Raw genomic sequence first — 14,789 nt, 5'->3', positions numbered from 1 at the left:
AAACACAGCTGCAGGAATGGGACTGTGAGTGGAGGGGGCATACTGGACATTGATCCCCCTTGCCCGTCGGCGCGAGGACTATGATCATTCTTGCCCGTTAGCCCCTATCTTATTGTTTATATAACTTCGTGACTATGATCTTTTTTGCCCGAATGATATCACAGATGTTTTATATCAATACTAAGCTACTGGTTTCCCTTGGAAACTAATTTTGTCAAAAAATTGGACTTTGATCGTTTTTCCCCGTGGCCCTTCAATTGTTTTAATTTTCTCCGCAACCAATAACTGTAAAAATACTTCAAATATACTATATTATTTGTTTTTTAAGCTTTTAAAGTCAAAGTGGTTTAGAGAGAAGTTGGGGCATTTTGGAGATAATGAGACCCGCTCATTTAAATTACTTTCATTTCATTTAATTAGTTTAATTTAATTGCGTATTATTAATTTAAATTTATAATTAATACAAATCTATTAAAAGATTGAAAATAAAACATAAACCAAACAATATAAATTGAAAATTTATTTCTGTACATAATGGTGCCAATATTTTCATTAACCAAGCTTTCACATCTATCTATACAGGGTGTTGAAAATGTCTGGAACCAACATTATATCTCGTGAGTGGTTAAAGGAAAACAACTGATATTTTGTGTACGGATATACTATGGTTTTACCTATCTTTTAGTGCCTTATGAAAATTTTTACCACTTATAGGGAACGTCCTGTGGAGGATGCAGTAAAAAGTTTTAATGGAAGCCTATGGTAAATGATACATCATTTTAAAGGTCATTTTTTTCTGAGTAAGGAGCCACAAGTTTCATCTCAAAAGGACCACCCTAGAAAAAATGGCGACTGTTTGAAATTTTAAAAACCACTTATAGGGAACGGAATTTTTAAATTTCAAACAATCGCCATTTTCGCTAGGGTGGTCCTTTTGAGATGAAACTTGTGGCTCCTTACTCAGAAAAAAATGGCCTTTAAAATGATGTATCATTTACCATAGGCTTCAATGAAAACTTTTTACTGCATCCTCCACAGAACGTTCCCTATAAGTGGTTATTTAAATTTCAAACAGTCGTCATTTTTGCTAGGGTGGTCCTTTTGAGATGAAACTTGTGGCTCCTTACTCAGAAAAAAATTGCCTTTAAAATGATGTATCATTTACCATAGGCTTCCATTTAAACTTATTACTGCATCCTCCACAGGACGTTCCCTATAAGTGGTAAAAATTTTCATAAGGCACCAAAAGATAGGTAAAACCATAGTATATCCGTACACAAAATATCATTTTTTTTCTTTAACCACTCACCAGATATAATGTTGGTTCCAGACATTTTCAACACCCTGTATATATAATACGCTAAGCCGATTTTTGTGAACAGAACTCCTCCCTCATTTTTGGACCGATTTTGATGATTAAAGTGTCAAAAGAATTGCCCTGATCTGTAGTTTTGCAAAGTGTTTTTCGTTTTTTGATATCTTTATTAGTTTGGGCAGAATCTTCCAACAAAGTTGGATTTTCTCCCATAAGATTAACATGGGGGAATCTAAAAATTAAATTGGAAACATTGTCTCCACTAATTTGAGAGAACGGCTGGGCGTAGAAACTTGGTAGGGGTGTCAAAAGAAAGTTCTTGGTCTGAAGATGAGTTATCAAAATAAAAACGAAGTAAATTCCCTTAGGGCTCTGCCCCAGAAGCCTTTAAAGATCCCTCTACAGATTTGTTTACATTTTGGCCATGTGGATAATACTTTTCGATGAAACAGCTGTTAATTTGTGAATTGTATTTTAAACAAGACACATGAATTAAATGGGGGTTAGTGAATTGTCCAAAAGAAGCATTTGCAATGTTATTTTCTGATTTTAAAATTAATTTTCTTCTGTATCATGTCATGTTTTGCAATATATAACGTTCCATGCCGAAATCAGTGGAAAATCCATTTATCACAATAACTCTTAAAATTATTTCTTATTGACCTTATATATATTTTACGGGTTGGTGACTGCCCTTTTCACCATTTTTGTCTTTATTTTTATCATATTGTTCTAGACAGATCATCATAGGTTCATGAGATTATTGTCATACATGTTTTTAATCATTGGAAAAATATTCAATTGTGTAATACAATACAAATAAGAACTTGAATTCTTAGAGAGCCTTTGAATGTTATTAGACCCGAAAAGGGTTGTGCATGTTTACTAGCACTACTAAGCAACAAAAACCATTTAATCTTTCTATAAAATATATATTCTTTAAGTGCACTGATCAGCAGCAAAAAAAAATCTATATAACTTAGCCATATGTTATTGAAAATAACACAACATTTCGGCTGTAAATATGGCCCAATGAGTAAATAATATTTAAGCAGCTACTGTCATGACAGACAGGTCATATTCCTTTTAAAGTAGATCACATCATCCTTTATAAGATACGTTGATTAACAATGCATGTAAACGTTGATATTTACGTGACAGCCAATTTAAGTTGTTTTTGCGTTTTGGAAATGCCCCATTGCTATGTTATTTGCATTATTTGTTGCCAATGAAGTCGCATATAAATGAGGAGGCCCCTAACAGTTTAAGAATAAAAGCCAACTTCACTTCAAGTATATTCCACTACACCTAACATTCTGTAGAGAGATTATATTGACAACTTTATGTAATTGATATGGCTGAGACAACCAACTGACATCCCCCGTGTCAAGGAATTCCAGCTTTAACAGTAATCCCACAACAAATTTCTCAAAACTGTGATAGAGGGTTATTCATTAGCACAGAATTACGATATGAACTACTGACGAAGGAAAAATCTAACTTACACTGTAATGGATATCTCCCTTTGAAGTTAGAACATGTCTTCCCAACGCAAACAGATATTTTTTTAAATAAAAGCATAGATTAATCTGCATTACACTGATGAAATCACGGAAGTGTTTAACTACAAAAGATCCACTAATACGAATTTAATACTATTTAAAGGTTCTTCCAAACGATGAGATACCAGATAATATACTAATAACTCCGATGACGTACAGTATGGGCAATATTTTTATTCATTGAATGATCAACCATATTTGGTAACTAATGCAATTAATATCAATATCATTATTGTTTTTACACTTTTAATCTTCAAACAATGCTAAATGCTCAAAATATGTACAATTTCACTCAATTTATCGCAGTTAGATGAATTAGCGTAAGCCTTTGAAAATAACCGTCGATTTCGACGGGTTTCACCTAGTTCTTAAAAAAATACACAAATAGCATTCGCTTTGGTATTTACTCAGGGGAGGTACAGAAGAGGCTACGATGACAGCTGTGGACTTCTTATTAGCTGAAGGAACGCCATTACCGAAACATTTCTTGTAATTTTCAAAAGACTTTCGAATGACAATCATTACGAATTAGCATTGAATATATAACACCACGAATACTAGAAAAATGTTTTTTCTAGTATTCGTGTATAACACTATTTAGCTATATATTGCGTTTTATTCAACATAAAATATAATGTAGTAGTGTGTTATACAGTGTTGCAGTAGTCTAAAACATTTGATAGTAAGTACCACTCAATCGAAAAACAGTAAAGCAGTAAATACTTGATACGAGCCCTTCCTCAAATCCATCCGTGGGCTGATCCATCCAAGCCCGTCCGTCACATTTGGCTGATTGAAGGGGCGAGGGATGCGCGTGCACACATCTTCTTTTATAAGCCTTGGGTCCCAGGTCCAGGTCTTACCATGAGTACGTCTTACCCGTTCGTACTACGGTAATAGCTAAAACCCTATGGAAAATTAGCTAAAAGGCCATCAACCACTTAACAAAAAAAAAAATATATATATAGCCGTGTGTGATCATTACTTGCGATGGTGGCAATGTCATAAAAATTGCACTCACGTTATTCGTGTCTTACACAATCGCGGCAACATCCGCGATAATCTCCTGCGATTATCTCAGCATCCATGAATGTAGGCCTTTTTGTGATTGTGGCCATATCTCTGATCATATCTCAATCGTGGCGAGATTCGTGATGACTTCCGTATCGCGGCAACAGCCGTGATGATTTATTTCTTGTGATTGCGGTGACGTCCTGTATTCGTGATGGTTTGCTGCGGTCGCGATTTCCCACTTCGCAAAACAAGAAAGTCCATTCCGTAAGCGCCTAGTAAATTTTTGAAGTTAGGAAAACCTTAGTCCGACGGGTTCTCCTACGGGTTTAGTAGTTTAGTGCTTGGGTTTAGTATATGTCATCAAAGTGCTATAAAATCTTTACAACTTAAGCTATATCTCATTTTGTGCTGTTTCTGTTAAATATATTTAAATACAATCTTGTCATTTTATTTGTAACTATTTTCCACTAAGGCTACTTAAATGAGAGATATTCAATTATATAAAACATAAGTAGGAGCTGAAAAAGGGTATTATATTTAAAACTATTTGTATATTGTCACCTAAAAATATGTTGCCAGTTAAGGCAGCCACAGTTACAATATTTACTGCTTTACTGTTTTTCGATTAAAAGGTACTCACTATCAAAATGCTATATACTAATACTACCACCATTGAATATACTGTATAACACTATGACTATATATTCAATATTGAATACAACACTATATTTGATATAATACGCTAAATAGTGTTATATATTCAATGCTAATTCGTAATGATTGTCATTCGAAAGGCTTTGGAAAATTACAAGAAAACATATGATTTGGTGGTAAATAAAACACGTTTTACTCACACTGACGTCACTATGCACACACCTTCTTTCATACGCCTTGATGTGGAGTGGTGTACGGTGCTGGTGGCCTGTCAGACGGCCAACCATCGTGACAGTCTTCATCCATTTGTTGGAGTTCTCACCACGGTCTCTCAATTACGAATGTTAGACCGTCTGGTCTGGGAGTGTGTAGAGCCGTCCAAGACGGTCTGGTTACAGCCAGACGGTCTGGTCTGGAGGTCTGGTCTGGTAGTGTGTGGGGGGCTTAATTCGTAATTGAGAGACCGTGGTGAGAACTCCAACAAATGGATGAAGATTGTCACGATGGTCGGCCGTCTGACAGACAGCGCTACACACTCACAGACCAGACAAAAATAGTGGTGGGGGAACCTCAGACCGTCTGTGGTCTGAGGGTTCAACCATCAGACACGCAGACAGTCTGGTCCGAGAAAATCGGTCTGCAGACAGCCCCACACACGATAAAGCCCCCCACACACTACCAGACCAGACCTCCAGACCAGACCGTCTGGTCTGGCGTCTGGCACTTGTCTTATCGTGTGTGGGACTGTCTGCAGACCGATTTTCTCGGACCAAACTGTCTGCGTGTCTGAAGCCCCCCACACACTACCAGACCAGACCTCCAGACCAGACCGTCTGGCTGCAACCAGACCGTCTTGGACGGCTCTACACACTCCCAGACCAGACGGTCCTAATTCGTAATTGAGAGACCGTGGTGAGAACTCCAACAAATGGATGAAGATTGTCACGATGGTCGGCCGTCTGACAGACAGCGCTACACACTCACAGACCAGACAAAAATAGTGGTGGGGGAACCTCAGACCGTCTGTGGTCTGAGGGTTCAACCATCAGACACGCAGACAGTCTGGTCCGAGAAAATCGGTCTGCAGACAGCCCCACACACGATAAGACAAGTGCCAGACGCCAGACCAGACGGTCTGGTCTGGAGGTCTGGTCTGGTAGTGTGTGGGGGGCTTGATGGTTGAACCCTCAGACCACAGACGGTCTGAGGTTCTCCCACCACTATTTTTGTCTGGTCTGTGAGTGTGTAGCGCTGTCTGTCAGACGACCGACCGTCGCTACAGTATTCAACCATTTGTTGGAGTTCTCACCACGGTGTCTCAATTACGAATGTTAGACCGTCTGGTCTGGGAGTGTGTAGAGCCGTCCAAAACGGTTTGGTTGCAGCCAGACGGTCTGGTCTGGAGGTCTGGTCTGGTAGTGTGTGGGGGGCTTTAGTCAAGTGCCAGACGCCAGACCAGACGGTCTGGTCTGGAGGTCTGGTCTGGTAGTGTGTGGGGGGCTTTACAAATACACATTCAGGATTGCCAACCGCTCGAATTGCCGTTTATCTTAAACGAAGCCAGTAAAATGTTGGAGAAACTGAACACACATTTTAAACGGAGTTTAAAAATAAACTAGTTTATTATAAACGTAGTTTACACCATTTTGGGGAAACCGGGCCCTAATCATAAACAATAACTTGTCCCCTAGTTATTTAACCAAACAGTAAAGCACAAATCAAGAAATTAACCCTAAAATAATATAAACAAAATTTCGTCAACACTAGCGCCCAGTGTGGCATACATGAACTAGACATAAAAAACGAGCTTCAAAATTTACATTGGGATGAGAAGTCTACTTGTGTTGGTTAGTCTATAACTAAACTAAATGTTTAACAATAATACATTTCCTTTGCTCTTTTCACAGCGTGTCTGGGCGGAAATATTCCATCATTTGAAAAAGTAAGTATGGTGATAAATAAAGTAAAAGTGGGTATACTAATTACACCAGAATATGTGTTATCTATCATTACACCAACCAAATACTTCGGTCATCCTTTCACTCATATTTAGGGCAAAATGTGTATCCCCATCTCAATTGACAGTAAATAAACTGTATAATCAATCTGACACATATTTTCTCCCATTAGTGCGTCAACCAACAATCATGGCCAAACGGTGGGAGTGACGTCCTGGAGAGTGACCACGAATACTAGAGAAATACAAATGTTTTATTGCTAAAAGTTGCAAGAGTTGCAATAACTTTTGAACAGGAATTTTTACAGTGTTCAGGGTTTTACAATTTTGTTAAGAGTATAAGGGCTATAACATACTAAATTTTAATCAAAATCGTTTGAGTTGCTTATTTGATGATTGGATTTTACTATTAGCCTATTTTATAGGGGGAATCACATTACCATATATATATATAAATGAATTGAACAATAAACGCCTGGAGATGCCATGGATTAGTATCCACATATCAAATCTAATCAAAATTGGAAATCACGCGTAGTCCTGATTGTACTGCCATATAAGTATATATCTTCAAAACGAATAAATAAATCAGTCACTTAATAAATTTCACCATGAGGTATAAGAAAGTCTATAAAAAGAAACATGAAGAATCTTACATATTAAACCAATGGTCCACGTGTATTCCGTCAAGCACTTTATCCTGACTCCCTGTTGCTAGTAAATGTACTGTCGTCTGACAATTAGCAGACAGATTTATCTTCCCCCACCAACCATAGCTCCCTGTCAGTGTCAAGAAGTCAAGAAGAGGTAGAAGGAAAGGGTTTTGTTCATTTGTGAAAACAATATTCTTTGGTCTAAGTAGTTGAAACAAATTGTATGTGCTGCAAGTGTTTCAAGACGACTTTTAGTCTATTTCTAGTAAATATTTTAAACATTGAAACAGAAATAGTCTTTTGGGGTAAGTTAGAAAGAAATAGGCTTAGTAATGTTTTCAGATGCTCTTTCTCTAGGCTGCATTTTGTTTGAACACTTTCCTTTATTTTTTAGTGTTAATGGTTAACTTAAGGTTTAAGACTAGGCTATGATAAATTACTTTCATCTGAATTATACTTTTAGGCCACGGATAGTATACTTGGTAGAATGTATGTAAGTTATATGAAAAAAATGTACGTATAAGAAAGAAACATCTTAAACTTTATCACTAAAATTATTACTCAAAAGGCTGGTGTCAGAGTTATTAACCCACTGGATTTAGGAACCTTGTAAGAAAGCGTTAGGTTTTCATCCCAACAAGTTAATACCAGGAACCCACAGTTGAACAATGCCTATGATCTCTGTTTTTTTTAAATATAATGGGTTAAGTTGCAAAGAATGCTCAGAGTTGATCGTATTTAACAAAACTTGTGCATTGTGGAACTATTATTTTAACTCCATAATAACAAAACCTGTCAATAGTTACGCTTTACCAATCCTAATAGCCTATACGGTAATGTTACCATAGGACAGTTAACTCGAATAAATTAACAAAAATTCTCATCTATCTATTAAGAAGTTCTAGTACCGGTATCTTGTCTCTCATCAGTGTTAACTTACAATTAATAAGTTACTAGCAGCCCTACATTCTAAGGTTAAATCACAACTCACTTTAGGTTTGGTTTTAAAGCCAACTTTGCTTAAGTTAGTCATGAGTGTGTATTGGGCATTAGCCTAAGTGGCCTCATTGTTGCTTTACTCACTAGTTGTATAATATTTAAAAAAATTCAGGTTTATAATATTTTTATTTATTGAGTACGGTAAAACCAAAGTTATAGGTGGCCTCTTTTTTTTAGAATAGTCATTGTCATTGATTGTGTGTTTTAAATATACCTGTCGCAAAAACACATAGCCTATCAAAGTACCGTAATGTTACATATGAGAAAAATTACTCATGGACTGTACTGTATTAACCATAAAAGTTGCACCATATGGTTTCTTCACACGGTTCCTTGTCAAGAAGACAATAACCCATCACAGAACACTTGGAACCTTTGGTTCGTTACTCATTTTTATTTAAGTTATATGTTTAATGTTTAGTGTCTGGTGGGATGCCAAATTCGTTTAGCTGTGTCCAAAGATAACGCTCTTATGCTTTTTTAATATCTATAAATTCCTAAAGAGTTCTTTAACAGGCCTATCAAATAATATCTGCCCAGTTGTTGATCAGATAAAACCAGCCTGATCCTCACCAGTTATCTAGTTTGAATATTTTCTAGCTGATTTAGGGCAATTCGGGATAAATTGGTAAATTGTATGGGATACTAAGAAGTGAGATTCCTCTGTAATTACTACAATCCTCTTTCTCTCCCTTTTTACGTATGGGTAACTACCCTGCCAGCTACTCAATTACTACCATAAATAAGCTAAATGCAGTCATGAAGAAATTAAATGAAATGAAAATCTAGTTAACTAACTAACAGAGTTTTCCCAACAACAACATATGAATCTCCATAATCATATTCCATATCAATATCTGGCATGAGACAAAAGATAAAGCTTCCTCCATGAAGATTAGGACTTTGAGTGTTTATAAATATAATACTACTGTAACTTGAGAGTTATTACAAAAAAAAAAAAAAAAAATCTAAAAAAAACTGAATTTGTTCTCATTTTTGTATTGTTATCTGGCACAAATAATTCTTCTTTTGCAAGACAAAGAGGTGTAAGTAGCCTAGCGTTGTTTGAAAGCTTGTTTTTGCAAATGAAATAAAAACATTAAGGTACAATTTTTAAATGAAAACATTTTTATTTAGTTGAGCTAACAACAGAGTGTATTAATTTACCATCTTCGTCGTTTCTTCTCTACACCAACTTTTTAATCATGCCAAACTGTAGTCTCTCCTATGTTTCCTGTCATCTAAATATGAAAGATAAAATGGGTTTTAATTTCTATAGATATTATTATTAATCATCAGCCCTAAAAAAGTTGACATCACCCGATATTTTGAAATATAAAAAATATAGCTTTGATTCAGTAGCACATTCTGTTTTATTGTATTGTATGTGCTTGCCCGACATCCACTATAACTAAATAAGCCTATAGGCCTACCCACCAGGTCCAGGAGCTTTTGGCCAATGTTAGCGTCTGGTTCATCACCTGGCTGCTTTTGACCAATCAAAGACCTTCTCCAAGCTTCAAGTCTGTCGCAATCCATAATTGGGGTATGTTCTTTCCAGTCTTATCGGCCTGGTATCAAAGTCGACACTCCTAGTTGTCATTGATACCATTGCCCAGATTGTGAAGGTGTCTCCTGAAACACCCCGCGTCTTGACCCTCTACAGACCTACGAGTTGAACATCTGGCCTTCTTTCAAGGTCCTTCTGCGGAGGGTGGAGTGATCGTTGCGTTAAGTTCGCTTGGCCATCGTGCTCCGACATCCGGACTCACAGTAGGGCCTGGTGTTCTTCCCTCCTTTGATCTTTGGGGCTTTTTCTTTTTTCATCTGCACCATTCAAGAACTTGGTCTTGCTCGGGATGAGCTATCCCCTGAAGTTGTTGGCAATGCAACTACTGGAGTTGTGCCGAGGCTTTTCCTAGTATGGTTTTGGTTTTTCGGAAACAATAAAGTTTCCACAAGTTATGAAGGGTTACAATGGGTTCCCACAAAGGGCTGAAGGTTGAGCCCAGGCAGAGCCCTGCATGCTCGGGTGAGGCTAATTCCTACAGGAGGTCACCTGGTAGCCTTGAGGCTCCACTGCTAGGGAGCCTGATGGCATTCACCTCTTTGGCATGGGTTGCTAGACACCACTGAGGTTCGGAAACAGAAGCAAAAGGAAGGGAGATGGTAAAAAGAGTTTTTCAATTGGAAAGTGAAGAAGGAAGAAGAGCCAGCAAACAAAGTACGCCCAGAACGAAGAAGAGAAGGGATCTAGAGATTGGCTAGGGTACTTAGGGGTCGTCAGCCTCGTATAGTTTGGCAGCAACTACCCCTAAGGGTACATTCAGTGTGGAGGCTCATATTAGTTTTACTAGAATGTAAATTTGGCTTTTGCTATTCCATAAATGTGATTTTTATGCATCCAAAGTCAATGATTTATCATACCAATTTTTGTTTGCAGATAACTGAGCCTCTTAAAGACAATCTTACTGGATCATGGGATGTTCTTTACAGGATATTGTTTCTTGGTAAGTTGAAAATACTAAATGCCATCATGATTACTAATTAACTCAGTTTATTGAATGATAATGCTTTAACTTCTTTAATTAGCCTATGGTTTTTCTTAACCCTACTTAACTGATATTGGAAATTAGGTCACAAGTATTTTGTACCTACACTTTAACACTTAAATTAACACCACCAAATTAAATTAGATCGTAAATTTTTGTTGTAGGCCTTTAGGTTATGTGATTGATATAAAAATAAAATATTATTTTAATTGTTTTTCTTATAATAATTTTCTGTTTAAAATAAATTGTGTATCAAATTTGTAACACTGTACATTGTAACATTGTAATTTGTAAATAATTCTCTTCATTTAGTTTCACATTAGGGAAAACAAACTCATTTTAAACACAATTCGATGAATGGTTGGAACAATTTTGAGAATCTCTAACAAAATGAGGACTTCATTTTGGACCCTTGAAATTCAAACTGTAAACAAGGCTGTAGCAATAGGAAGAATGTTGGTACGAGAATAAATTGCTGGGAAGCTTATAATATCTTACATTTGCCACACGTGAGATTGTTTACTGCTGCAAAGTTCCTCTTGTCTAAATATAACCATAGAGTCAGCTGAAGGCCATTTTACATTACCATCTCGGGAGTTTATTTGGCAAGTTTCATTAAGCAGCATAGTAAATGTGGTTCAGGCATAAAGATAAAGACTCATTGAATTTTTACACCCTTTAAATATACCTAATCTTGGATTATCCAAATACCACGAACACCATCGAAATTTCCTTTTCAAGTGATGCTGGATTATGTTTTATAAGACTTGGTTGTCTTAATTTATTTTGTAGCAATCAAGAAGTGTTATTAGGGTTTTATCTGCTTTAAATTTGTTAAAATATCGAGGAAAAATTTTAAATCACTGAAAAATGTTCTCCTCTTTTTATTGAATACATATTTTACTTAACTCCTCGTATAAATATTGTTTTCCTGTACAACATTGTTTTGTGTATTTGTTTGATTTGACTGGTGACACAAAATGCTGCATGCAAGGTGATTTTAAATAGTACATTTCATCAGTCATCACTAGGGCCTAAAGTGACTTTTTTTGACCCGAGGTCTAGTTTTACGATCGAGGTGAAGCCTAGGTCGGAAAATGAGCATTAGTTAAAAGCCACTTTTTGCCCGTGTGGTGAAATATATTTTTTGTCATATTGCCTCATTAACTAACAAACAAAGCTAGAAAACGAAATAACTTGTTTATAAAGATAACCTCTCAAAACGACTTCCAGCTTGTTTTCAATTCTGCTAATGCAAATAAGCAGCTGTTTCATAAGTGATAAAATCATTTTGTCGATTACGATTGTGTTACAGTACATTATACCATCGATATGTCAAGCAATTGACAACAATAGGCTAAAACCTTACCTATTAAATCAATCGATAAATAATTGCGGTTGATACGATTGCCACAATCAAAATTTGCAGCTGATTTTTACTCCTTAGAGACTAAAAGTGATTTTTACTCCCTAGGGAGTAAAAATGCTACTTTAGACCCGCAATGCATGCATTAAAAACGGCTGTTTTTGCTGCAGTATGACGAAAATTATTTTCTGGTTTTAAAAACTAGGTTAATAGAAGATTTAAAAACTTCATGAAAAATATTTTCACATTACACGATGATTTTAAAAATGGATCATGAACTTAGGACATTCAATTTAATTTGCATTGAAACTTTTAAGGAATTCAAGTAATAGTTTTAAGGTACCTAGATCCTATAACCTATAGGAGGGTATTTAGATCCTTTAACCTGATCAAAATTCAAACCACGTTTGAAACGGTGAGTAGAATTATTTTAAAGAATAAAGTAGACTATTCGCATTTGTTAAAAATCTTCATCAAAATTTAATAACACATAGCTACTGTTTACAAAATAATTTTTATAATAATTATTATAAATCAGTTTTTGGAAAGAAACAAAAAATAACTGGTTAACTGTAATGTGTAAACTGTATTAATACAATGGTGTTAAAATTAATTGCTGTATAGATTATGTTTGGGGTGTGAAGTATGGATTTTAGAACTAACGCTTGATTTTTGTTTGATTTAAAAAAGAACAACAACAATCAGTCTCATTTAATCTGTGTGTTGATTTATACAAAATTTTCCTGTAAACATACCTGCAAATATTATCTCAATGAAAACAAATAAAGTTCAAAGTTCTTGCTACCAAATTGTTAACTGACTACTAAATCAATAATGAAATTGTCTGAACACCTACTGTAAATATATATTACTAGCTGTAACCCGCGGGCTTTGCCCCGTTTAACTTCTTAATTTTCAAGATTATCTCGTTCGCATGGCTCAATCACGTCCTGGTTGAAGTTTGTTCGCTACGCTCACTCACCTTTAGGTTGGAGCTCGTTCGCTACGCTCACTCACCTTTAGGTTGGAGCTCGTTCGCTGCGCTCACTTGCCTTCAGGTTAGCTCGTTCGCTACGCTAACTCGCCTCCAGGTTGAAGTTCGTTCGCTACGCTCACTCACCTTTTGGTTGCAAATTAGCTGTTGTCATAAATGTAAAAGAAATAATAGTGCTGCACCCTGTTGGTAATTTTTGTAACTTTAATGCTATTGAACATCACAGAACAGAACCAACTTGTATTAATTGAAACAGCTGTTAAGATTCAATAATTTCATTTCTCATAAGGTTAACATGGGAAACTCCAGAGCCACTGGGGCGGAGCCCGAAAGGATTTTTGAAATAAGAATATGCCTATATGTTAATCGGGAATGTGAGCTATCATCATGCCAAATTTCAGCCCAATCCGACCAGTATTTTTCGCGTTCACTTGTCACAAACATACATCCATACATCCATACATCCATACATCCAAACTTTCTCATTTATAATATTAGTAGGATTTAGAAAACATAAGTGATAAAACTACGTGATTCCAAATTGGAATTTTTTCAGGTATCAAAAGAAGATTGGCACTTATGACAAACAACCTTGGGAGAAAACGGTAGAACAGCATATCTTGAGTGGGTTCACACCAATACCCAAGAAAACTGCTAAGCTCAAAACTGAATTGATTGACATTGATTTAATTAGAGGTAAGTTTCTTTTGGAATAAAGTATATACAAAATTTAATTCTGTTATGAAAAATCTTTAAGTTTTAGATAAAAATTGGTACGGTAATAAAAAATGAAATAAGTTTTTTTTACTTGTTTATCGATAGTAATTGGATTGTGAATCCTACAATTTTGGACATTGTAGGAACTGAATAATGCTGTTAACCAATGTTTATTTTGTTGAAGCAAACTTGTTTGATTTGATTGCGCTGTTGTAAAAGCTACTGGCCAAATAAAAATTATTATACTGTACATGATATTTTCACTTGTTAGTTTTACTAATCCAATAAAGTTATATTTTAAGACTGTTTTTTTCTTGTACAGGATCCTCTTTTACCAAAGCCAAGCCAAAGCATGGGCTGATGACAGTTACGAGGCTGGCTGTGATGCGGTTGGTGTTTCTACCCTTCCACTCGCAATGGTGGGCGCAGCAGACGTCGTACTTTGTGTTCTCCGGGCTGTTGCTCCTCTACACTCTACAGATCATCAATATGGTTCTGTACTTCTACGTTTGTCCACCTCACTCGGAAAACGATGAAATTGAAGTAGGTTCCAGCAAAAATTGTAAAAGTAAACCTGTAAAAGGAAACGGTACTAACTACTGAGATGCATAAATTTAGTTTTAATATTTGCTACTTTGGGATTATACCGACCACACTGATAAATCGACTTTCAAATAATAGTCCAAGCAAACTAAACAAACTTACATAGGTATCGTTAAAAAAATTGCAAGAAAACGTTTTATGGTTTTATTTTGTAGAGTTGGGTTTGCAGAATGACATACTAAAAGTTGCCAAAAATCGGTGCACAAGAAAACCACTAAAATCAGAATTTAAAATGGCGGCTATTTCCAACATTGGACAAATTAAAAAAAAACATATTTCACATGCATTTGTTATGCACATTTTTCGAGATAATGACTTGGGACCACCACCTGTATTCATTGGGTGGTTAGTATTTCATTTTGATAGGGAACATGTTTTTGGCCGCCATCTTGGATCCGCCATA

At 36.0% G+C, this 14,789-nt stretch overlaps 1 protein-coding gene across 4 annotated transcripts in view; it reads left to right on the top strand.

Moving 5' to 3' along the window:
* The first annotated feature begins 7,298 nt into the window (after positions 1 to 7,298).
* The window catches only part of LOC128989352 (protein phtf-like), a 32,068-nt gene continuing 24,577 nt past the window's right edge, over positions 7,299 to 14,789 (top strand). For all 4 annotated transcript variants that reach the window (XM_054411239.1, XM_054411238.1, XM_054411237.1 and 1 more), the window contains exons 1-4: positions 7,299 to 7,460; positions 10,598 to 10,664; positions 13,623 to 13,762; positions 14,106 to 14,326. In XM_054411239.1, coding sequence (XP_054267214.1) covers positions 10,633 to 10,664; positions 13,623 to 13,762; positions 14,106 to 14,326 — 393 coding nt within the window. In that variant the 5' untranslated portion in view covers positions 7,299 to 7,460; positions 10,598 to 10,632. The remainder of the gene's footprint in view (positions 7,461 to 10,597; positions 10,665 to 13,622; positions 13,763 to 14,105; positions 14,327 to 14,789) is intronic.

This window comes from Macrosteles quadrilineatus, unplaced genomic scaffold, assembly GCF_028750875.1.
Source record: "Macrosteles quadrilineatus isolate MER2022 unplaced genomic scaffold, UCM_ALF_1.0 Scaffold_3__2_contigs__length_128488019, whole genome shotgun sequence".
Lineage (NCBI taxonomy): Eukaryota > Metazoa > Arthropoda > Insecta > Hemiptera > Cicadellidae > Macrosteles > Macrosteles quadrilineatus.
The sequence above is the reverse complement of the archived record's forward strand: the minus strand, read 5'-3'. Positions and strand labels throughout refer to the sequence as shown.